This window comes from Anastrepha ludens, chromosome 3 (assembly GCF_028408465.1).
Source record: "Anastrepha ludens isolate Willacy chromosome 3, idAnaLude1.1, whole genome shotgun sequence".
NCBI lineage: Eukaryota > Metazoa > Arthropoda > Insecta > Diptera > Tephritidae > Anastrepha > Anastrepha ludens.
Window position 1 is genome coordinate 122,557,333 of NC_071499.1, and position 26,331 is coordinate 122,583,663.

Sequence of the window (26,331 nt, forward strand, 5' to 3'; positions counted from 1 at the left end):
ACATTTTAAAATGATGTAAACTAAGTCCCTCTCAAAGTTTGATTCATCACACCACAGAACAAATCTTCCTCCGTAAAATGTTGCTATCGGAGAGCACATTTTAAACGCTGTTTTCTGAAAGTCATGGCTTGTTTTGCGCTTTGCATCCTTTTAAAACTGCTTCCCGGAGCCTTCTTCTAGCTATAAGAGCACTCATGGATTTTCCAATTCCTTCCAACAGAGCAGCTGCAAGAGCACAAGGGAATTTAGGATCCTTGTGAGACTTGCGTATAAGTTTTCGGTTTTCCCGTATATTAGTGATGCGTTTTCTTCCATTTTTTGATTTATCATGGTGGGATTTTGCCTCCGGAAATCGCTCAACAGCACATTCACATTGGCAATCTCAACCTCAGACCTTCCTTCCTCATTCAAATTATCCTTTCTTTGTACAGTAGACGCTCACAAATTAGAACGACTTTGTTTTTAGGGTGATTCTAATTTCTGAAAAATTCTAATTCCTGGACGTTTTTTTATTTCAATAAAACCTTAAAATTTAAGTCAATTTGCATTGAAAAACTACAATGAAATTTTGTCTTACTAAATTTTATTCATAAAAACGAGAAAACATAAGGTAACAATCCAATATACATATATGTATTTATGAGCTAAGTCAAAAAAAGGTCCAAAAAACAAAAACTCCAATTACAGTAAATATAATTTTGTTTATCAAAAATACATAAGAGATCGATAAATATACATTAAAACAGCCAAAAATTAATCAAAAACTTCGAACCTAATTTGCAGGCATGTAGTCTGTTATTGCTGTTTGCTTCTTCCTTTTATTTGTTTCTGCAATAACAATCTCATTGCGAAGAGCTAGCAGACTGCTTGTGTGCTTTGCGGAAAACGATTCACTACAAGTACACCATTTTATTAAATTATTGACGCTTTCAATGGCTGTAGAAGTAAAGACAACTGGTAAGACCTCCCGGTCATCAAATTCGCTGCTACCTGGAGACTCATCATCGCTATTGAGATCATGTGCAGGGTCGTCATCAAGCACATCATTGTTCCATATTTCAATTTCTGGTATGCTAATGTTATTAGTTGGCTCTATTTCTGTTAAAAGTGCTTGAGCTGCCTGAAGAGCTCCATTGCAGTCTTGATCTTTTTGCAGTAGCTGTGCTAGTGGCACATCATCGTCATCACTTTCATACTGATCAGAGTCCCAGTTGTTCAACTTTGACCAGGACTTTTTTATTACTCTTTCTGGAACATCATACCAAGCTTGCTTTAATAGCATGATTGCATTTCGAATTGAAAAGGATTTCAAGCGAACCTTGAGGTCACATCCTTCAGCAATTAATTGAGAAAGAAGCATACTTCTGTAGTTTAGCTTGGTTAACTTAATAGGATTCTGATCCATTGGTTGTAAAGTTGCTGTTACATTTGGTGGAAAGAAAAATGCAATTATATTTCCATCGTCGCTTTGAAGTTTCTCAATTGGTGCATGAGCAGAGCAGTTGTCAATTAGCAAAATTGCCTTCGGAGGCAAATTATTTTCCTGAGAGAAACGAATCACCTGTGAATTGAAAATATTTTGGAATTACTGAATCTAAAAACAAAGTTTTTTCTTACCTCATGAATAAATATCTTGTGAAACCAATCATGAAAAATCCGAGATGTCATCCAAGCATTTTTTGAAAAGTTGTAATCCTTGGAAACTTCTTGGTTTTTTTGCTTTTCCAATTACTAATGGCATTAATTTATGTGATCCATCGAATCGAAAATTCTAATTTCAGAGCGTGTAATGTATTCAAAAAGTTGATTCTAATTTCTGGAAATTCTAATTACTAAGAGTTCTAATTTGTGAGCGTCTACTGTAGTAACAAAATTCACTTTTTTTAGGCATTTCGATAAAAAGAAATTATTTACATCTGTTTGATAATTTGCGTTAAAGATTATTCTCACATTATATTGTATATATAATTGGGACGTACACCCTTTCTGGGTGTTTGGCCGAGCTCCTCCTCCTACTTGTGGTGTGCGTCTTGATGTTGTTCCACAAATGGAGGGACCTACAGTTTCCAGCCGACTCCGAACGGCAGATATTTTTATGAGGAGCTTTTTCATGGCAGAAATACACTCGGAGGTTTGCCATTGCCTGCCGAGGGGCAACCGCTATTAGAAAAATGTTTTTATTAATTTTAGCTTCACCGAGATTCGAACCAACGTTCTATGTGTGAATTCCGAATGGTAATCACACACCAACCCATTCGGCTACGGCGGCCGCCACCAACTACCAAATTAAAAAGGCCAAAATCTGTTAAGTATCCCTTTACAAAATTCAACTTTGTAGACTTTATGCGCCAAGTGCCTCATGGCTTTTACCATAATACAATTTATTGTTGTAATCAAAGGTTAAACACACTAGTGACACATTTGCAAAAGGAAGCGGTCACTTTGGTAGCCACATTTGAAATTACTTGTATTTTAGTGGGTTGGCTAATACTTTGGACCAATGCAGTATGTACCACCTGCGTGTACGTCGTCATTCTTCGAGGCTGAATGCTGAAGGTATTCTCCTCTCAGTTCCATCAATATGCGTACTGATTTTTCTTTCTATACTTGGCTAGAAACAGCTTGAAGGGTAATGTCTCAAAATCCAATGACTTTTTCCTGGGATCCAGTAAGAAAGTGTGGATTTTCGAGGTTCTGGGTGAAGTTTCATAGCGATTGATGGCTCTATGTGTTATTGTTCGTATCATTTCTCCCGTGAAATGAACTCTACTGCGAACAAACATTATGCCCATTTCATGGTTTATTTATAGAAGAGAGCGCTACTGCATACGAAAGAGAATACTTCCCTCGAAATTACTTCACTATTGTATAGTTGCGCAACAAAGCCAAAATACTCTATAATTTGAAAATAATATAATATGTAACTATATCATTTAAATCTTATGCCTGTTAGTCCCAGCAACCCTTTAAATGCAAACCAACAACCAGCACCATTATTTATACAAACAACTGTAGATCTCTATCATTATTTTTGCTGTATAAAGTTTTTAAATTAAATGTCTCGTCAAACGCACTGTACAGGCGGCATACAAATGAAAAATAATATAAATAAAAAATGTCAAAAGTTAGTCCTGCGTTAATTTCGCAAAAAATTTCGGCAAAAAAAAAATATAATATATATACATTTATATGTTGTAATATATTGAGCCAAAAATGTACGCAGCAGTAGAGTAGACAGAATGAAACACACTCTGCAGCAACACAAAAATGCCATATAGTCTATGCGTTCATGCGTAAAATGCCCTGCAGGAAAGGTAGATATGTTTTTATTTTTTATTTATTAATTTTTTGTTTTTCGAGGGTCTAGTGTATGCACAATTGAAATGTGAAATATTTTTTTTATATTTCATGATAAAAATTAAATACAAAAATATTAAAAACAATTTTTTCAAGCAAGTAGCATAAACGCATAAAAATCTGCGTAAATTCACATAAAAAATTAAAAATGTTTTTTTTTTTCAGATGTAATTCTTACAGAAATTATGTTATAAAAATGTCTGTTATTGCATAAAAATTCACGTAAAAACTATTCTTTCCTCATCATAAACTCCTGCAGTTCCAGTGAGGAACGTAGGGTCTATTGACTATTGTTTAAATGATTATAAATAAAAAAAAAAACATTAATTTACCAGGTTTTAACCATTTTTGTTCAATAAATACTTTGGGCAACCTCTTCAAATAAATTCGGGCATCACTTTCTTTGATTGAAATTTAGCAGCTAAGATTAATGGATATTCTATTCGAAGTTCTATACCCCCCTCAGATTTCCATTGATTAACTTTACATTTTGACATCAAATTACGAAAGAGTCAACCTTTTTAAATAGAAAAATTCCAAAAATTTATTGAGAAAGTTGTGCTCCATGAAGAAGAATCCATAACAGATCTTGCAGGGCACAGTGCTATATTCCTTCACAATAACTATAAATATTCAAAATTTTTCTATAGCTTTTTGAGCTACTGCCAGACCATAGTTTAAAGTCATTACCTCTGTACCACTTTGATACTAGTTAGAAATCAATCTTTTCTTAATAAGTCAATAATTGAACTGATTTGAAAATCAGTTTTATGCTGTAAATAGTTTTCAGTAGGGATGCTCATGCTGGCATATATACATACATGCGCATGTATACATGCATATACATATGTACATCTGCAGTGAAGATAAACTCTTGTCAATTGACAGCACTCAAGTTTAGCAAAGCCGTAGTTTATTATTGTGACTTGACGTTGAAAGTTTGTTTGCCTAAAGTATTCAATATTCAAACAAGTTTTCTTCCCACGCATACATACATACATATTATCAATTTATTTGAGTAAATTTTTACACATAAACGCACACATGTAAATCAAGATATGCATATGTAGATGTTCACATATGTAAAATAGGTCGTTTTAGTTGTGTTTACAATAGTTTAACGCAATTTGCATTTAGATTGCTGGCACTTTACTGAAGAAGATTTGAATAAAGTCGGTCGATGTGAATGTTTCATAGAGGTTATAAACTTTTATTTCCTTTCGGATGCGCAAGGCAAGGCATTAATTTAATTTGGAGTTATTTTTAAATAGCGCTCCTGAAGGGTTGCGAACTTTTTGCAGGGATATCCGTCATTGGAAGATAACCAGTTTCATTTTGTAAGCTAATTTGGGTAAATGCGAAAATATTCCATATAGCAATCAAGATTTTTCTCGCATTTAAAAGGTAGTTTTTGAATGATACAGAGAATTTTATTACTCTTGGAGAGCAAATTGCTGAACAACTGTTCAAAATAAAAAATACGTAGGCATCAGTCACTGAGCGGTATTTCTACTTTTCTGAATAGGAACCCCCCCACAAAAAATAATAATACGTAAATATGAAAATGTAAAAAAGTGCTGGCAACCCTGTACCACAAGCATGTTCAGTAAACTTTTAACACAATGCATTTTCATATTAACGAAATGAAATAAAATAGCAGATTCAACTTCAATTTATATTATGGGCAAGAGAATAAGCTTCCTGCCCTTCTTAATAATACATGATTTTATGTGAAGTATATGCCACTGGAAGTTATAACTTTACTCCATCTTTCAGGCAGCATACGGTCTCTTTGGGCGAAAAATTCGAGTTATTTTGTTTTGATCCATTCCTTGAGCCAGTTTGCGATGCTTTCGTAAGAAGTGAACCGCTCTCCAATAAGGCCTGACTGCATTGATCGGAATAGATGGTAATCCGAAGGTGCAATGTCTGGGAAATACGACGGATGGGGCAAGATTTCCCAATTCAATCGCTCTAAATATTTTTCGACCGATTAAGCAACGTGTGGCCTGGCATTGTCATGTAGCAAAATAAGTTTGTCATGTGTACCGTCCCATTTCGGCCGCTTTCCTTTGAGAGCTCGATTCAATCGAATTAGCTGCAGTCGGGAACGATCACCAGTGATGGTTTCACCTGGTTTAGGGAGTTCATAATAGATGACACCCTTCGGATCCCACCAGATGACCAGCATAACCTTTGAAGCATGAACATTTTTTTTCAATGTTGATGGACCTGGTTCACCTGGCAGGCTCCAACAGCTCCTACATTTTCGACGCTTATCATAATAAATGAATTTTTCATCGCCCGTAATGATGCAATGCAGAAAATCTTTTCTTTTCTGTCGTTCAAGAAGCAACTCACACGTCACCAAACGTCTTTCGATTTCCCTCTCCTTCAATTGATGTGGCACTCAAATATCTGCTCTCTGGGCCATTCCCATCGCGTGCAAACGTTTACCGACGGTTGATCTGTCAGCATCTAACTCTTTAAACATATCATCAAGGGTTCGACGTGCGTCTTCATCCAATAATTGTTGTAGTTCAGTATCTTCGAATTTTTTGGTACCCCTTCGCGATCTTTATCACTCACATCGAAATTGCCGCTTTGGAAGCGTCGAAACCATTATTTACAAGTTGTATTTGGTGGAGCGTAATTACCATGAATATTGATCCACATACGACACGTTTCAGCTGCACTTTTCTTTAAAAGGTAATAATGAAGCATGACTTCCCGCAAATGCTGTTCTTTCGGAACGAACGTAGACATTTTCGACGCCATATAAAAAAGGATATTTACGCTTTAATGTGTCAAATGTCAACTGCTGCGATCGAGGCCTCACCGAGGCCTCACATATAGGTACACCTTCAAATCACCAGTATAATACTAGAGCGAACACAAAAATAGTATCAGCAGCGACACCTCTTTTACGGGGGCGGAAACTTATCCCCATAACGAATATTAAATATTTCTTGGGGTAACGCTATGTTTTGTTAGTCTTAACGACGCCTCAACTGCAAACTTTTGTTTAATATTCAAGCTGAATGAGAACACTAAATGAAATAAAAGCAATATATGTTTTATATCCAAATGGTTACAAACAAATTTACCAAAAAACGGCAACCCTGCTTTTATAAAAATTTTTTAATTAGCACATGCGAGTTACATATAAAAGTGTCGTTGTGTGATATAGTCTGTCATAAATTATGTACTCTGAAGAGTTTTAAACTTTTGTAATACTTTGAAAAAACTTTTATTTTGGAAAAACTTTAAACTTTACCAAATTTTTTGTCTTCATTTTTCTAATTCTCGAGTTTTATTATTTTTGTAAGTCTTTTAAAAAATGTGGTATTTTATTTTCATTAATTTAGTTAATATTCGACATTTATGTAAAAAAAATTTTTGCAATCCTAAATCTTTTTATTATAGAGAATTTTTTAAATTTATAAAAATTAGCTTTGTAATCTTCGAGTTTTAAAAACTTTATTATGTTTTGAAAAAATTATTAATTTAACAAAAATTTTTTTTTTTTAATTTTCGAGCTTCATAACATTTTATTATATTTGTAAGCCTTTTAAAAAAATGGTTATTATATTTGGAAATTTATGTCAAAAAATCTCAAACTTTGGTTTTTTTTGTTTTTTGGTTGTTGAGTTTTCAAATGGTATGGGTAATTTTTAAATTGCAACAAAATTTACAAAGTTATTTATTTCATTTTCGAAAAAGTATCTTAATTATGTTGCCTTTTGGGAAATAGTTTAAAATAAAGTTTTTTGATAAAGATTTTAAGCAGACATTTTTTCATTATTTATTTGAACTTAGTATTTTCTTAGAAAAATGACAACCCGAATAATTAAACACTTATTTTAGTTACATTTTAATTTAAAAAAAATTCTAGATTTAAAAAACAGAAATAATTAAAAAATATAATTCGTTCGAAAATAAAGTATTCTGAAAAAATGTACACATTTATTTTTACCTTTTTCCATCCTTTTCTGTTGAATTTAGTATTTTCTTAAAAAATGTGGTCGATTATATAAACATTTATTTCGTCTTTAAAAAAATGATATGGCTCTGTAATAAAAAAAAAAAAAAAAAAAAAAAAAAAAAAACAATGAAACTGCGATAAAACGCAGTCGAAAGCGATAAAAAGAATTAGATATTTTCTATACTTACACTTTTTTTATATCAGCAAACACTCGATATAATGAGAGCTAGGGTTTCTATCCTATTAGTATAAATGTTCTAAAACATTATGAAATTCGTCAAAACACATGAAAGATGCTACCTAATTCAAATTAAATTAAATTTGTCTCATGAGCCTTTCCAACCATTTGCCTAACAAGCATTCTTACCTTCTCTTCCTTTCCAGATGTACGCCATGACACGCCATGCCAATCTGCTGCAACGACTAGGCGACCTGGAATGCCTGATATTGCTGGTGTCGTGCATATGCCATGATCTCGATCATCCAGGCTATAATAATATCTATCAGATAAATGCGCGCACCGAATTGGCGCTCAGGTATGTACCTACTTACGTATCATGAAATGTATGGATGTTTATAGTAAGAGGCAGCCTCGCGCACACAAATACATTGATACATCTACAATCGGGCTTGGTTTTGTTACATCCTTTTTCTGCTACTTCTAATGTTAAAAATAAGCACAACCCTCATTTAAATGCACACCAACCACCTACACACAAGCACGCGCCCAGGCGCGCACTTCCACGACGCCTAATGGCATTCAGTGCTGCAGTGCTTACTGTATTTTTATTGCCTACCTTGCGGCGCATCAAATTAACATTTCATTGCCTCGATTGCTGTGATTGGCAACTGCAAGTAGTTCTGCAATGGTGTATGTGCGCATACAGAAATACATACCATACTCACATACACACACGCATTGCATTTGCATTTGTATTGCTACAAAGATTTTTGCATTTCAATTGCTTATTTGCTACCATTGCTAGAGAGCTTCATCAATACGCTGTATCGTCTCGCTCATCTTTCCAATCACGCTGCGACTCATTAACACAGTTCTCCTTTTCTCTCGCATACGGCCAGCTATCTGCTTGCATTTTACGACTTAATCTACTTAATGATTTTTTTCCTGCATTTCTTTTTTTACAATTTGCATTTTTTTCGCCTTGTGTTGCAGATATAATGACATCTCGCCGCTGGAGAATCATCACTGTTCAATAGCATTCCGCTTGCTGGAGCATCCCGAGTGTAATATCTTTAAAAATTTCGGCAGAGACACATTCAAGTGAGTACGAAAATGTGAAAAATAAACAAACTCTATCAAACTTTTTTAGCCCCATGGAAATTTTCAAACTATGGCAGCAAATTTGAAAGCAAATACTACAATTCACTTTACATTTCAACAGCTATGACGTACCAAAATATGCAATTCATTTATTTTTCCTCATCCTGCAAGTCAGAAAACTTGAAATTTATTTTTCGTTATCAATTTTATAACTGTGTTGCGTACTTGTTTAATGGCAAAGGAGGGGAATAGGCGCAGCCAGGCAATGTGAAGTAAAGTTTCGTTAGCGTAATTTTTGTTATGCATTTCTTTCGCACAGCACTCATACAAACAAGAATGTGTATATAAGAGTATGCCTTAAACCATGAGCATAACTCATAAAAAAACATTTATCACCGCAACAAAACTTTCCACTAAAATATGAGGAATAAAAAATTCAATTTGCTTTAACAGAATATTGCTTTACATGCATATTTATAAGTATATAAGTGCATACATCTATCAGCGTGGGCTGCCTCTCACGCATGAGATAACTGAAATGTAGCGTAGCGGGAGAAGCAAATGAAGAACATTTAAAAAAATATTTTTACCATCAAACAACTTTTTATTCGGCTTTGCAGTTTGTTTGCAGCTGAACATTTTTAAGTCTCAACATCCAGTGCCAACAAAAAATTATCCATACTTTGTGCTAACTGGACCACTTGGGTCATAGGTTTCATTATTACGTGAAATGAGTGTGAAATGAAAGGCGAACAATAAGAAAATTAAAAAAGGAATTAATATTTATCGTCCACAATTATCCGCTTCTCTGAAACATGTGAGAAGAATGTCCTTCTTTAAGCCATATAGATATTTTTTGTTTGCTATGGCGTACCTCCAATCCTTTCTGTGTATTTCGGTCATGAAAAGCTTGCGAAAACTTTCCTAAAAGATAGATTCCAGTTTGCCACCCTTCAATTTTCATAGCCGTGAAAGCTACAGTTTTTTCTTTTAGCGAAATAAATTGGCATGTTGTTGTTGGAGTAAACGCAAACTTTCCACATACATTTTTCGAGAATGCTGCTGAAGTGTTAGTTGCTGTTCACCTCTACACCTTAAAACTCACCGCTTCCCTTCTAATTTTTTTAAATTCTGGAACAAGATGTGTACGTTTTTTTTATTTTATTTTAAAGAAAAATATGAAAATCATATTAAACAGCGCTTTGAAAATAAATATTCTGTTGAAAATAAACAAGCCCAAATTCATTTATTTGGCAAAAAAGGCTTAGAGATTTGAATTATTTTTTAACAAATCAGTTTTTAAGGTAAGAAGTTGCTGAATACATCTGAAATATTTAATTTGTTTAAAAGAAATATTCTTGCAATATTCTTAAATTAATTTATTTCATAAAACACATTTCAGATTTGAAAATTTGAAAAAAAAGGTAAAAAAATGTTTGAGAAAACTAATTTTTTTTTAGAAATATTCTTGCATTATTTTCAAGTTGATTAATTTCGAAGAAAAAAAATTGAGATGTTTGATTTTTTTTTAAATAAATCAGTTTTCAAGGTAAAAAATTGTTTGAATAAATCTGTAATTTTTAATTTTTTTTAAGAAAAGTTCTTGAATATTCTTAAATTGAGTTGTTTTTCAAAAAGAAAATTTCAAGATTTGAATTATTCTAAACAAATCTGTTTTTAAGACACAAAATTGCTTAAAAAACCTGCATCCTAAATTATACTTATACAGAAATTTTCTTGTAATATTCCCAAATTAATTTATTTAAAACAAAAATTTGAGGTTTAAAAATTTGAAAAAAATTATCTAAAAAATTCCTTGAAAAAATGTCTATTTTTTTATTATTTTTTTTAAATATTCTTGCAGTATTTTCAAATTGATTCATTTCGAAAAAAAGGTTTGGGATATTTGAAATTATTTTTAAATAAATCAGTTTTTAACGTAAAAAATTGCTTGAATAAATACGTAATTTTTAATTTTTTTTAAGAAATGTTATTGTTATATTTTTAAATTGAGTTTTTTCGAAAAAAAAAATTTTGAGATTTGAGTTTTTTATATAAATCTGTCTTTAAGACAAAAAATTGCTTAAAAAACCTGCTACTTAAATTATACTTTACAGAAATTTTCTTGTAATATCCTGAAATTAATTTATTTAAAATAAAAATTTCAGATTTCAAAATTTGAAAAAAAAATTAGGTAAAAAATTGCTTGAAAAAATTTTTAATTTTTTATTTTTTTTAAGAAATACCTTCTGCTCAAATTTGAACGAGACGTTATCAATAAAACGGTCCGCGGATGACATATGGCAAAAATAAATTTTTAGTTTTTTGGTAGGACTATTATAAGCTTACATGGCAAATTTCAGCGTGATATGTCACATAGTTTGTTTTCTGTGCTACTGTAAACAAGTCAAGCTCGAGTGTGTTCTTCGAATTCTCTTTTATGACTTCAATTGTCTCAAAATGTTTTCCACGGAGCGGCAACTTGAGCTTGGGAAACAGGAAAAAGTCACATGGAGCTATATCAGGCGAATACGGTGCTTGCGGAACGATATTAACATTATTTTTGTTCAAATGATCGCGAACAAGACGTGAGGTGTGAGCTGGTGCATTATCGTGATGCAAGAACCATGACTTGTTGTCCCACAATTCCTTCCTTTTAAGACGAATATTCTCGCGCAAACGCTTTAAAACGTCTACATAATATTCAGCGTTAACCGATTTTGCGATTTGTGCGATTTTCAAGCACAATTTCCTTTACTTTTCCGATGTTTTCGTCGTTTACTGATGTTGCTGGACGACGTTCATGAGGCAAGTTTTCAACCGATGTTCGGCCCTCTTTGAACGATTTGTACCACTGGAAAACACGTGCACGCGATAGAGCAGAGTCCCCATAGGTTGTCTGCAACATTTTTAAGGCGTCTGAAGCCGAAATTTTGTTGGAATAACAAAATTTCAAACAAATTCTTTGTTCAACTTGAATTTCCATCGTTAAATTCGAAGAACACACTCGAGCTTGACTTGTTTACAGTAGCACAGAAAACCAACTATGTGACATATCACGCTGAAATTTGCCATGTAAGCTTATAACAGTCCTACCATCCAACAAAAAAATTATTTTTGCCATATGTCATCCGCGGACCGTTTTATTGATAACGTCTCGTTCATATTTGAGCAGAAGGTATTCTTGCATTATTTTCAAATTGATTTCTTTCGAAAAAAAGTTTGAGATATTTCAAATTTTTTTTTAATAAATCAGTTTTCAAATTAAAATTTTTAATTTTGTTTAAGAAAGTTTCGCGCAATATTCTTAAATTGTTTTTTTTTTTTTTTGAAGCAAAAAAAACAAATCAGTTTTTAAGATACAAAAGTGCTTACAGAATGTGTTACTTTTGCAAAAATTTTCTTTTAATATTCTCAAATTGATTTATTGAAAACAAAAAATTCAGATTTGAAAATTTGAAAAAAAAAATTTCGTAAAAAATTGCTTGAAACAATTTTTAATTTATTTTTTTATTTTTTAAGAAATATTCTTGCATTCTTCTCAAATTGATTCGTTTCGAAAAAAGGTTTAGAGATTTGAATTTTTTTTAAATAAATCAGCTTGTAGATAAAAAAATTGCTTGGAAAAATTTTAATTTTTAGTTTGTTTTTAAGAATTGTTTTTAAATTGAAAATTTAAAAATTTCAAAAAAAAAAATCAGTTTTTAGCGTAAAAAATTGCTTGAAAAAATATCTTATTTTTTAATAATTTTTTTCTAAATATTTTTTCTATTTGTTTTTTAAATTTTTTTATAGTACTTCCAACTTTTAAGAAATAACTGATTTTTGTTTTTACGATTTATATCTTTATCATAATTAAAATTATAACCAATATATAGAGAAGCCCCAGCTGTCATGGCGGTCGGCTTAACAAATATATATCATAAGAAGTTCTTCGAAATGATTCCCAAAAATAAATAAAAAATATAAAAAGTTATGTTTTCAAATTTTTCAACGTTGAGATGTTAGATGAACTAGATTTTATAACAAAATTTGCAATCTTTCACTTATTTAAAGTATTCGGAGCGCAGAATATTTCCATAATTTATTACCTGAATAACACAAAGTATTTAATTAACCCTGGCCTTGTAAAACTGTTGTGTAAACGCTTGTAAACGTAATTTTTATCAGCATCAATTTTATCAATTGGCATTTATGTTGACATTTTCTTCTGACCGGTCCGAAATACCAATTACTTGTATATACAGGTACATTCAACTTACATTGCGTATGAGTATGCGTGTGCGTGAAATGTCGGTCAACAAAAATATGCCGACGGCCGGACAGTAGTAACGGTAATCATAAATCTGCCATTTAATCAAATTTTGAGCAAATTATGACCAAGTTATGTATCTCAATTTATGTCGTGTGCGCCTAAATGTACTCCACGCTGAAACTGACGAAAAGCAACCAAATGCACAGCGTTATTTACTTTGGTGGAAAAGCGTGCTGAATACGACTACATACAAATATGCATATATGTATATGTACATAAATCGATTCTATGTTTTGGTGTGTGTGCATATAAATACCCGGCAGGGAAATCTTCTTGTTCCGAGCCAATGCTCGTTTACTAAATATTAAACCATATCATGTTCCCATTTTTTCTTTTTTATATGCGAGCAACTCACGGCTGTTAAATGAATTATTTACAAACTGATGTTTCTTCAACAAAACATCAATTTCATACAAAAAAAATTTACAATAAAATTTTACATAATTTTGTTTTTGAGTGATTTCCACTGAAACATCAAAGTGAAAGTCACACAGTTCCTCTAAGGAATAAAAAAAAAATCTTAGATAATATCCAGAATAATAAAAAGTTCATTTTTTTTCAATACGCATATTTTAAAAAATTCGTGATAATCTAAAAGAAAAAATAAATACATTTTTGTCTCAAAACTTCCAAAAACTTCTGTCTTTCAAAAGTTCGTACACTAAATGAAGTTCAGTTTTTCTAAATATTTACAAAAACATCATTAAAAAAATTTATAAAAAATTTAACATGTTTTTTGCTTTAAAATTAAATAAGTTTAAAACTTCATATTTTTTCTCTTAATATTTCCAAAAAGAATAAATCAGCAGAAAAAATTATTAAAAATTTTAATGCCTTCTTTTCTTTAATATTTCCACCCAAAAGATCATATTATATCTCAAAGTATTTCCACAAATTATGAAACATCATTTGTAAGGTTATTTTACCTTTATATAATACATCCGGGAACAAAGGAAACGCACGTTTCAACTGCTCGGTTGCTTTATTTCAACTAACTGTACATATTAAAACTAAGAATAACGGCTGAACCAAAATGTACATAGCCAACTATGATTCTTACAAATCATGGCTTGCTACGATTCTTACAATCATTGTTTGCTGTGATTCTTACAATCACGGGTTGCTATGATTCTTATAATCATGGGTTGCTATGATTCTTACATCATTAAAAAAAATTAATACTTTTTAAATAAATTCAAAAGTATTTATTTTTCCTCTTTCCTAAAGAGTCTAAAACATCAAAAAAATACTTAAAATTTAATAAGTTTTTTTTTTAATTAAATAAATTCAAAACTTAATATTTTTTCTCTATATATTTCCAAAAATTGTAAAACGTCATAAAAAAATTAATGAAAAACTTTACACTTTTTTCTTTAAAACTAAATTTAAATTTAAATTAAAATTAAAGTATTTCCAAAAATTATAAAATATCAACAAAAATATTTAAATATGATTCTGCTTTTGTTTGTGATTATTTAAAATTCTTAGTTATCTTTTTGTAAAGTAGAAAGTGAAAAATTCTTTTTATAAAGTAACAAATTCCATCTGTACTTAGTACAATGTTTCCAAAAGTTTTGAAACTTAATAAAAGAAAAATAAAAAAATAAGAATTAAATATTCTTTTTCTCAAAAATTTCCAAAAATTTTATTCATAATTACGAAGTTAAAAAAGTCATTTTTGTCGTTTAAGTATTCTAAAAACTCTTACTCATACTGAAAAACGAATGCAAATCTAAAATAAAATTATAAATGGATTTTACTAAGCTCTAAGTATTTCCAAAAATCAATAAACGTTATAAAAGAAGAAGTTAAATTTTTTTTCAAAACTTCCAAAAATGCGTATCATTCTTTAAAAATTCATATGCTATTTGACGTTCACTTTTTTTCTGAAAACTGAAAAATTTTTAATTAACTTTTCGTCAAGAAAAGGAAAGAAATCTAAATAATTCCAAAAGTGCTGAAACAGCTCCAAAAAAATAATAGATAAAAATGTTGTATTCCTTCTCTTCAATAATTTTCAAAAGTTCTTAATCATGGTCAAAAAAACCAAAGAAGAAAAAATTGATATTTTCGTATATCTTTTCTTTAAAAATTAAAAAAAAATTAATCTCCTCATAAAATAAAAAAGTTGTATTTCTTCAATTTCCATACATATTTCGTTAAATATTTCCAAAAATCCTGAAACTTCACCATAAAATTACTACCAAAAAAAATTCAATATTTTTCTTCTTAAACAATTTTCAAAAATTCTTAATCATCTTTAAAAAACCCAAACAAGAAGAAATTAAAAATTCGTATATCTTTTCTTTGAAAATTAAAAAATAATTCTTAAAATTAGAAAATTAAAACAAATTTTATATCTTCAATTTCCATATTTATTACGCTAAATATTTCCAAAAGTTCTAAAAAATCATCAAAAAAATTAATTTATAAAAATTTAATATAATATTCTTCTTCTTCAAATATTCAAAAATTGTTAATCATTTTCTAAAAACCCAATTTGAAAAGTTTTCAAATTTTTTATTTTTGCTTTAAAAATTATTTATCTCCTCACAAAAGGAAAACAAATTTTATATCGCCCATTTTTTAGACCATCCTCCTACCACATATGGTCGCATTCCAACTAGTAAAAATATATTTACAGCCAGAACGGCACACGATTTGTGCAAAGGCCAACTCTGTGACAGAGAAATTTTGTGCACTAATTCAGAGTTTTCCCGCAGGGTGCATACGCTTGACTGCCGACATGTATTATATTTACTTTGGTACGGCGCACAAACGGCTGCATATCTTTATGCGCTTTTAAAGCTTAACCAAAAAAATTTTACCCTAGCTAGCGAGGGATTCGATGCAAATCGTTATATGAAGCAACATTTATGGTGCCATTGTGACAGCTACTAATTCGTGGCTGTCATACAACTTTTTTCCATATGTGTATAATATTTTAACAATACACATATGTATATTCATGCATGTGCGTATATATGTGTGAGTATATTTTATCTATCGTTGATGATGCAACCACAAAATATAGCAGCTGCAGTACACGCCTACCATCTGGAATTCACACATACATACATACAAATTAAGAGAATCTGTATACAAAGTATAGCTGCATATGCAGATACTTCCACACACGCGCACTTTTTCACATATCAAACAGTCTGATATGACTTCAAACGCCAAAAAATAGGCAACGTATAATATAATTTTAACGGAAAATTTAATTATAGTCACATTGCGCGGCCTATTAGTTGGGATGATGTCATTTTTCATGGCGGTTGGCTGCTGGAGATACGAGTGCACGCATGCTCGGTTATGGAAAAAGTCATAAGCGAAAACCTGTCAGAAGCAGGAAATAGTTTGCAGCAAATTTTTTAAATAAAGTGAAACAGTTATTTAGCTCAAAGTTATTTCAGATATTTTACGAAAATCGAGCTCGCTAGAAAATATGGAGCTCATTATGAACAATTTTTCTCTCTAGGTTTATTTAAGAAAATCATTCAAATTTGTAACAGGCAAACCGTGACTGGTGTACTGGTGTGTGTGTATAGCACTGTTAAAAGCATTTGCTTCATAAGATATTGGTAAAAAGTAGTTGCTGATGGGTCGAATTTCTTTTAATAGCAATAATTTTATGCAAATATCAGAGGCTTTAACTCTTCAAGATTTTATACTACTTGGCGGAAGTTTTTAGTAAAGTTTCTCTCTGAAGTAGAATTTATGCGTATTTTCTAAAACCCTTGAGAGTATCTTGGAGTAACAGATCTTAGGGTAACAGTACTCTTTTAACAGCAATAGTAAGAATATCTCCAACTAAGAAAGAAATAAGGCAAGGAAGTATAAAATCGGAAATTTTGTATACTAAATATACGAAGGAAGGTCATTTCAGATGCCCCTTGAATTAAAGGCGCATACAACTATACACTCCGCGATAAAACCATAACATATAAACAGTTTCATCAAAGTTTCTCGAGTTCCCGTGCTGAGCATAAAATGCAGCATTTTTTCCAAAGCAAAATTTTTCCATTCCATGGAAAATCATTTCAGATGCCCTTAATATTAAAGGTGAATACAATTCTACTTCGAGCTCCCGTGCGGAGCATAAGGGCAAAATTTTTCACAAAGCAAAATTTTTCTACTTTTATCTGCTCCCTGCCGTTGCTTTTGCTTACTGCCACGTCAGGTTTTTTCTCACAGCTTTTATTTTATTTTCATTGCAACGGTGCCCTGAGCTCCCTATGTCTGCCTCGGCTCCGCTGATCCTAGAGAGTCCATGCTAGTGCTTGTCTGCTGGAATAAGGACCCAAACGATAAGCGGCCGCCGTAGTCAACTGGGTTGGTGCCTGACTGCCATTCGGGAGTGCATAGATTCACAGAAATACAAAAAAAAATTTGCCTAAACAAAAATTCATAGAATTAACTCCAAAACCACCCAATTTGGTACACCTTTTTTTAGAAAAAATTGGCTATTTGTTTATATTGCATTTCCCTTCACAAAATATTGTTCAAAAAGTGTTCTATTGGACTAGGGAATAAATTTGAAATATTTTCTGTCACTGAATTTTGTTGAATTTAATGATTAATTTATTCTTTTTTCACAATTATTAACTTAATTAAAATTGCTACCCAAAAATATGACGCCTGCATTACCATTAATGTCATAAATAAGTGCATGCAAATGTTCGGGCATGTATTTCAATTTAATCAGAAGTAATTGTTTAAGGCATTTCATCAATTTAATCTGCAAATATTAGCGCATTAAAAGCGCAAACCAGGCAAAATGTTCAATAAACAAAACAAAAAACAAAACACCTGGACAACAGTAAACTACAATAATTAAATTATCCGAATATCGTACGCAATTGCTTACATAGATGCCATAAAATTCATAAACTCGTATGTAGCGTAATCGCCTAAAAGTATGCTTTAAAATCTGACTGCATATGCTTTTCACATGAAATTTCATTAATCCCAATAATTTTGCGGCAATTAGCAATTGAAATCAAATTCCATATATTTATTAAAATACCAAATTTGTGATATTCTGATATTTTAGGCAGCTCGAAAAAAAAAATGTTTAAACCAAAATTCATTTATTTTAATAATGCAAGGGTAAAAAGTGTGACTTAATTAATATTTATGTTTATTTGGTGGTACTGCGCTCCAATACGTGTTTGCCTACGTATGTATGTGTGCGTATAAATACCATGCAGTGATTGGAAGCAGTAGAGTACTTGTGTAGAATTAACTATATTTAGTTACTTAGGCAACAGTGCTGGGTCTCGTGCTATAACCTCGTAATGCTTTCTATTGCCTACTTTTAAGCTGCCATTCTATAAGAAATGTGAATTTTCGACATTTGTAGCACTTAAGTAAGAAAAACGTTTCAGAAAAATCAGATTTAGTAAGAAACAAATTTTAGTAAAAAATTAGAAACAAGTTTTACAAATCAAAATTTTTAGTAGAAAAAAAAAATTATTAAGAATATTTTATAAATTTGGATATATTTTTTTGTTTTAGATTTACATTTTTTTTAATAATTTTTTGTATCTTTTTGTTTACAAATTTTTATGTAGTTTTTTTTAATTCTTTCTTTTTAATATTTATAACTTTTTATAAAATTTTATATTGTTTACAAATTTTTATGTATTTTTTTATTTTTTTTTTTTATAAATATTTATAATTTTATATACATTTTTTTTTCTTTATAAATTTAAATTTTTTTTATACATTTTAAATTTTTGTTTAAATTTATGTAAATTTTTTTTAGTCTTTGCATTTTTGAAATAAATTTCTATGTTTTAGTTTATAAATTTTCATGTACTTTCTTTTTAAATTTATATATTTCTTTATACATTTTGTTTTTTACAAATTTATATTGTATATATATTTTAGAATTTTTATATATTTTTTTTAATTCTTATATTTAAAAAAAAAATTTTATATATTTCTAAAAATTTGGTTAGAAACAAGTTTTAGTAACGAAACATTTTTTGTATAGAAAAAGTTTATTAAGAAAAAAGAATTTTATATTATTATTTTTTTTTTTATTATTTATTGTTTACAAATTTTTATGTTTTTTCTTGAATTTTTTTATAAATATTTATAACTTTTTTTAAATTTTTATATTTTGGTTTACAAATTTTTTATGTATTTTTAAATTTTTTTTATAAATATATATAATCTCTTTATACATTTTTATTTTTCTTTATAAATTATAATTGCTTTTTTTATTTTTATATTTTTTTATAACTTTATACATATGGTTTTTTTTTTTTTTTAATTTACATTTTTTTACATAAATTTTTATGTTTTAATTTATAAATTTGTATGTATTGTTTTATAAATGTGTATATTTCTTAAAAAAAACAAATTATAAATTTGTTTATATTGTATATTTTTAAATAAATTTGTATATATTTGTAAATGTAGTGTTTTTATTTTTTTTTTAGTTTTTATATATATATTTTTTTAATTTTTATGTATATTTTTATTTTTTTTCTAAGTGTTTTTTAATATTTTTATCACTTATATATTTCTTAATAAATTTTTATTTTCTTTTTTAATAAATTTTTATATTTTTTTTCATAGATTTTTATGTTTTTTATAAATTTTAATATTTTCTATCAATTTTTATATGTTTTATAAATGTATACATTTTTTCATAAATCTTTATATCGTTTTTACAATTTTTTAATAAAGTTTTATATATGGTTTTACAAATTTTTATATTTTTTTGTAAATTTTTATAGTTTTTAATATCTTTTGTTATACATTTTTATATGGTTTAATCAATTTATATATTTTTTTAAATCTTTACTTTGTTTTTATAGTTGTTTTATAAATTTAAAGTGTGGTGCAAAAAATCAAAATCAACTGCTTTGCTTAACATTTTCACACTTTTATTCGTTTACGTATTACCTACATGTGCATGTATTATTTGTATAATTAATTCTGTTACAATTTTCCCACCTTTCCTCTCACCATATACTGCATTTATCTTCCGGATTCATTTCGCTATGCGCGTCACATCGATATGCCTTTGCGAACTCCTCGAAGTTGCTCACCACATTGTTGACACGCACGCCATGCCCATCGTGCAGACTGTTCACATTTTCCGCGCCCGTGCCACACCAAGTTTGAGCAAAGCTCAGAAAGAAAAGTTTCAACTGCTCCGTAGTTAAAGTGGCATTCTCGCCTCCAGTGCGTCTAAAGGTCTCCAAGGCAAGCCGCAAGCCCTCAGTATCAGCGATATTCTCGTTCACCGTCACCTCGCCATCCTCATAGCGTTCATTGAGATAGCAGCGCGACTTGCTGCCAAATCTAATGATTGCTTTCGCACCCCAATTGCCCGCCACATTACCCGTTTTATCATAATTGAGACCATCATAATCGAAGCCATGCATCAACTCGTGCGCGATGATATAGACGAAGCTGCCGTAAATCTTTGCCGGATCGATACAGCTATGGTAGAATGGTGCGCGCAATATTCCCACCGGCAACTCAATAGCATTCTTCTTCAAGCGATAGTAGGCGTTCACATCGAGTGGACCATAGTTATTGTATGCTGGGGGCGCGCTGCGGCCAGTCAGCAACGTTTCTAGTATTTCATCGAGCTGTTTGCGTGTGCGCCACAGCCACAACTTCATCAGATTTGCGTCATAGTTGTCGTCGAGTTGAATGCTTTGCGGCAGTTGATCCTTGCTGACCGCGGTGGCTTGTGGCAATAGCAGACGCATAGCGTGCAGCTTTTCCAGACCCAGCACTCTGGTGAGCGCGTCGCGCTCAAAAACGTTTGTGGCATTCAACATGCGCTCGAATTGCAACTTCAGCTGCGCAAAGATGCCATTCAATATGGCTTGTGTGTGTGCCATACATGCAACCACATCACCGTCCGCATGCTGCAGGCGCATGAAAATTTCTGTTAGCTCAGCTGGCAGGAAAGTGTGTAGCTGCTGCAGACAGTGCTCGCGCTGCTCCTGATAGCTATCCTCATCGTGTAGACGCACTTCAAACTGCGCCAAGAACTGCACTAGCATATATTTACCCAGTAATTCGGGCTTAGTGCGATTCAGTAGAGCGCTCAGCTTGCGCAAATACGACACATCCGCCACAATCAACAGCCGTTGCTCATAGTCCACTGGCAGTTCTACGGCTATGTCACGCAATATTTCTTTAAAATATTTACGCAAATCAAACTCGGGCACTTCCGCTTGCAACGCCGCCAAAGTTTGTGGTTCGCGCAGCAACACCAAACGCTCGCTAGCCACCAATTCATATAATTGCTTTTCAAATTCAACCACTTCTTCGGCAATAGTTTGTGCGCGCCGCACGCGCACGCCCAAATCCAACATCAAGTATTTTATATATCGTTTGTAGACAAACTCCGAGTCGCTGTCGTATTGCAGCGAGTGACGCGTTGGCTTCAGCAAGTCAAATGCCGGCGCAGATATGTAGAAAATTTGCTGTTCAGCTTGCTGCCAATTGCTGGTGACCAATAAACGCCAAAGTGCTTGCACACCATAACGTCGCAACTCCGCGCTCAAATAAATGCCCCAACTGAGGCTGTCATTCACCTCGTTCCCCTGCCAATACGGATTGAGCACTGGCCAATCGCTTATGCTTCGCAGCTCGTCGCTGTATGTGCGCAGCGTCGCTGCCTCCACATTCAAATGTAGTCGGCCGCTACTACCGTCTGCGCCAGCTACGCGCGCAATACAAGCGCTAAAGAAACGCAGCGCAACATCTTCACTGCGCTTCAATGCTTGATGCGTACCATTCACCAGTGTCTCCTGCTTCTCCAGTAAATACGTCATCAGCTGTTGCTTGTTGTCCGCCTTGACAGCGGTCAGTGTGTCGCGTGCACCGCGAGCGCGCAGCTGATATGGCGCGCGCCAATTGCCGCAAGCGTACTCATGGAAATCGTCACAAGGCCACACTACTTCGTCCACATAACCCTGCATTGTGTCCAGCTGGCGGGGCCAATAGTCGGCAGCGCATGATGGCACAGGGCTGCTGGGTGCGCTGGTGGGTTTGTTGTGGTCAACAGCTGTGTCTGTTGTTACACGACCTTCACTCGGCAAGGTGGCAGCTGCCTTGACGCCATGTTTCTCGAGTTGCAGTAATAATAGAAACGGCAACAATGCACATAACACTATGCGACGCTGACAAACACTGAGCGTCTTCAACGACATTTCACTTTGAAGTACCCTTTTTCACTGAAATCGTATAGTATTTTTTAAATATTGTTTTTAACATTTTCAAATGCCCCACTGATAAGAGCCCAGTGCCGCTGCGTTTTGTCACCCGCTTGGCGTGGCTCTGATGAGCGCAAAGAGCTTTTGCGAATTGATTTGATGTTGAATTCCGCTAAAGCATCGCAAATGCTTATCTCCATACTGTGCTTCATGGGAATTTTAAAATCACTCTCCACTGATAACTCACACAGCTGCACAGATTTGTGTGTAGTCATGTAAAGGAAATATGAAAATATATACGAGTATAATATTATGCAGCACGATGCTGAGAGTTTCGACGGCCTTCGCATCGTTGAATAAAATAAAAATTTTATAGAAATTTTAGATTAAGAGATTGATTGGAACTAAAAATAGAGTCAAAAATATATTTGTACAATATATTTGTTTGTGTAAGAGGTTTAAAATTGCATACCGAATTTTTAGCATAACATTGCGTACTATATTTGCACAACTATGCTAATAGAGAGGCATTGATTTTTGGTACTAAGTTTACATATCAGTTAGTTTGTGTAGTTCGTCAGCATTTCCATTGTATTTGAATGCCAATTCACTTCGAATATTCCTATAAATAAACAAATAAAGTATAAACACACACATACACATGTTTATATTTATAGAATGCGATTTATGTTAAGAGTTGTTACAGCACTCGGTATTATCTATCATGCGCTTGAGTGAGCGCAACCTTAATCAAGGCTTTACTGATAACACACGGCTAGCTGAAATTTATAATCAAACTAACTATCTCGATGCTGGTTTACAAAGAAAAATCAGTGATTTGAATATTATCGACCGTTTTCTCGTCTAGCCATTAAAGTGAGCTTTACTAATCAAACCGAAGTGCTGTTTGGTACTTGAAAATGCCCTTTAACTTATGGAGATTTCTCAACTGCTTGGCAAGGGTAACTTTGCCATTAAAAAGCAAGTTATATGCCTGAAATATTTCCTTGCCGCTGAGTAAAGTCAGCTGCTCTTTGTTTTGTGACCCGAAGGGGGTTCACTTCGTCCCAGTTTACTTTACTTCCAGCTGCAAACTTGTAAGGTAATTTTAACTAGTCTGCAAATAAAACGGCCCGAGTGTTTACCACGCTTTTGAGCACACAAAAAGTATTTATCGGCATGTTATTGTGAGCACTAGACGTTAGTTTGGAAACGAGAGAGCTTAGGCTCAGAGAGAGCATTTGGGAGTACTTGAGCTTGAATTAACGAGGCTCATAAATTAATGTACCAAATATACGAAATATTTGCAACTAGAATTTGAGGTAAAGCACTGCTAAATAGATTCAATTTAGGACTAAATATTACTGCTGCAGTTTTTCGGATTACTGAGGATTAATACAATTTTTATAGTCGTAAGACTTTTAATACCAATTTTGGGATTACTGTGGATTACTACAACTCTTATAGTCGTGAGACTTTTAATGGAAATTTGTTCATGTTATTCATAAACTTTTATGTTATTCAAAACTAAAAAAACTGCATTAAATGTAACGTACTTACTTTTTTATTACAAAAATGTGTGCTAAAAATTAGGAAATAATTTCTTAAGAAGTTGTACTAAAAATAATACACTAATTTTGTACAGGAACGCACTTAAAATAATGTGCTGAATATTTGTACTAAAAATAAGGTAAAGATTCTGGCAAAAGTTGCACGACAAAAAATGTTACAATTTTTAATGCAAATGAGTACTAAAACTCTAATATTAGTGAAGTAATATTATTTTTCACACAAATGCCAAAAGTGACCTACTAAACTTTTTTTAAACACATAATACCCTAAATTTTTTGTACAAAAATGTACACTAAAATCAGGATTACAAACATTTTACTAAATATAACTAACTTTTCAAATGTGTACTAAAATTTCTGTAGTATACTTTCTTAAAAAAAAGTTCTAAAAATATTACAATGACTTCTTAGTAAATGTTTGTACTAAAAATAAAGTACAGCTTTTTGACAAAAGTGAAAATAGATTGCTAAATGTTTTATACTTTTTTGGCAAAAATACTAAAAATACTATGCTGAATTTTTGCAATGATGAGTGCTAAAATATGAAAGTAGAACCTTATTTGAACTACATTTTTGAATCTACCAAAATACGTGGCAAAAATGATGTACTATTTTTATGATAAAAATACTAAAAATGCTGGAATAACTTTTTACTCCTAAATAAGCACCTAAAATGAAATACTAAACTTTTTTTTCTAACAATAGAGCAAAACTTTTACAAAAATTGTACTAAAAATTATATGATAAATGTGTACTAAAAATAAATTAGTCTACTCTTCTCACAAAAATGTTAAAGATTAAGTTTTATTTTCTTACATAGAAGTGTACCAACAAAGATGAACTAAATTTGTTTTCAAGTATGTACTAAAAAAAAAGAAATTATGTACTAAATAAGTTTACAAACATGTGCACAAAAATGATTGTTTACCGGAGTCGTACTAAAACTAATACACTTGTACTCTTAGTACTGCACATGTACTAACAATACTGCACTAAATTTTTTTTACAAAAGCCTTTTGAAAAATAATATACTAACTTTTTATAGAAATGTGTACTAAAAATTGTGTTTCTTCAAAAAAAAAAAAAAAAAATACTAACAGTGCGATAAATTTTGGCAAAAAAAATGTACTAAATTTTTGTACTAAAAATAAAGTAAGGATTTTTTGCAAAAGCTGTACTTTAAATAAAAACTAAATTTTTTAATACTAATAATATACTAACTTTTAACGGAAATGTGTACTAAAAATTGTGTTTCTTCAAAAACAAAAATCTTAACAGTGCGATAAATTTTGACAAAAATAATGTGCTAAAATTTTTTACTAAAAATAAAGTCAGGATTTTTTTGCAAAAGCTGTACTATAAACAAAAACTAAATTTTTTACTGAAATGTATACTAAAAATAAAGTAACATATTGTTCACAAAAATACTAAAAATAATCAATTAATTTTTTACATTTTACAAATTTGCTTGCAAAGATTTGAAAGAAATATATTGCCTTAAATTTCCATATATTGTACATAAATACCAAAATGTTTACTATTTTTTTTGACATAAACGTGTACTAAAAATAGTGTGCACATTTTTAATGCAATAATTTATTTTATATAATAATAATAATTTTTTTATAAATTATCAGGTCAGTCCATAAGTTCGTGCGTATTTTACCCATAATTTCACTCTGGTACGATTTTTGCATACAAAAAATCATTCTCGGAATATAACGGAACTATTTATATTTTCTTTGATATATTGTGCATTCAACAAGTGATTTTAATCGCGGATAGAAGCACGTGTTGTTAAAAAATAAAATGGAATCTTCGAACGTGTATAAGAGACATATTTTGTATTTTATAGAAGTGGTAAAAATGCAACAACTGCTGCAGCAGAAATAAACACGGTTCACGGAGAGGATACCGTGAATGTAAGGACTGCGCAAAAGTGGTTTTCAAAATTCCGAAGTGGTAACTGCGACGTGAAGGTTGCCCCGCGCGTTGGTTGTCCTGAAGTCTTTAACTCCGACGCCTTGCTCGAACTCGTGGAAGCTGAGCCAAATTTGACAGTCGATTTGATAGCTCAGAGGCTAAATTCATCGCATGGAACAGTTCACAGGCACCTGCTTCAGTTGGGAAAGGTTTTGAAGTTGGGAAAATGGGTTCCGCATAGACTTTCCATCGCCAACCTCCAGCAGAGAGTGAATGTGTGTTCTCAGCTGCTGCAACGGCTTGAAAATGAAAGTTTTTTGAACCGTATCGTTACTGGTGAAGAAGAATGGGTTCTTTACAATAATCCTGTTCGCAAACGCTAATGATTAGATAAAGATGAAACACCAGAACCGACCCCTAGAGATGGCCTTCATTCCAAGAAGATTCTCCTGTCTACTTGGTGGGATATGGTCGGTATTGTTTATTTTGAACTTCTGGAACCAAACCAGACGATAACTGCTGATTATTATTCCCATCAACTATCAAACCTGAATGAGGCACTTAACAAAAATCGACCGTCTTTAGTGATTAGACGCAAAGTTTTGTTTCACCACGACAACGCAAGACCTCATACCGCAAGGCAAACATTAGGCAAGCTGAACGAGCTCAGATGGGAGCTAATGCCGCATCCACCATAC

The 26,331-nt window shown here is 31.8% G+C and overlaps 2 protein-coding genes across 2 annotated transcripts in view; one reads left to right on the forward strand and one right to left on the reverse strand.

Annotated features, from left to right (window-relative positions):
- The window catches only part of LOC128858971 (high affinity cGMP-specific 3',5'-cyclic phosphodiesterase 9A), a 293,177-nt gene that overhangs the window by 231,779 nt on the left and 35,067 nt on the right, over positions 1 to 26,331 (forward strand). Inside the window, exons 7-8 of the mRNA XM_054095601.1 lie at positions 7,727 to 7,878; positions 8,517 to 8,624. Coding sequence (XP_053951576.1) covers positions 7,727 to 7,878; positions 8,517 to 8,624 — 260 coding nt within the window. The remainder of the gene's footprint in view (positions 1 to 7,726; positions 7,879 to 8,516; positions 8,625 to 26,331) is intronic.
- LOC128858972 (neprilysin-11) lies at positions 19,607 to 22,280 on the reverse strand. Its single transcript, XM_054095602.1, has one exon. It carries the CDS (start codon positions 22,134 to 22,136, stop codon positions 19,923 to 19,925), a length of 2,214 nt encoding a protein of 737 aa, XP_053951577.1. The 5' UTR covers positions 22,137 to 22,280; the 3' UTR covers positions 19,607 to 19,922.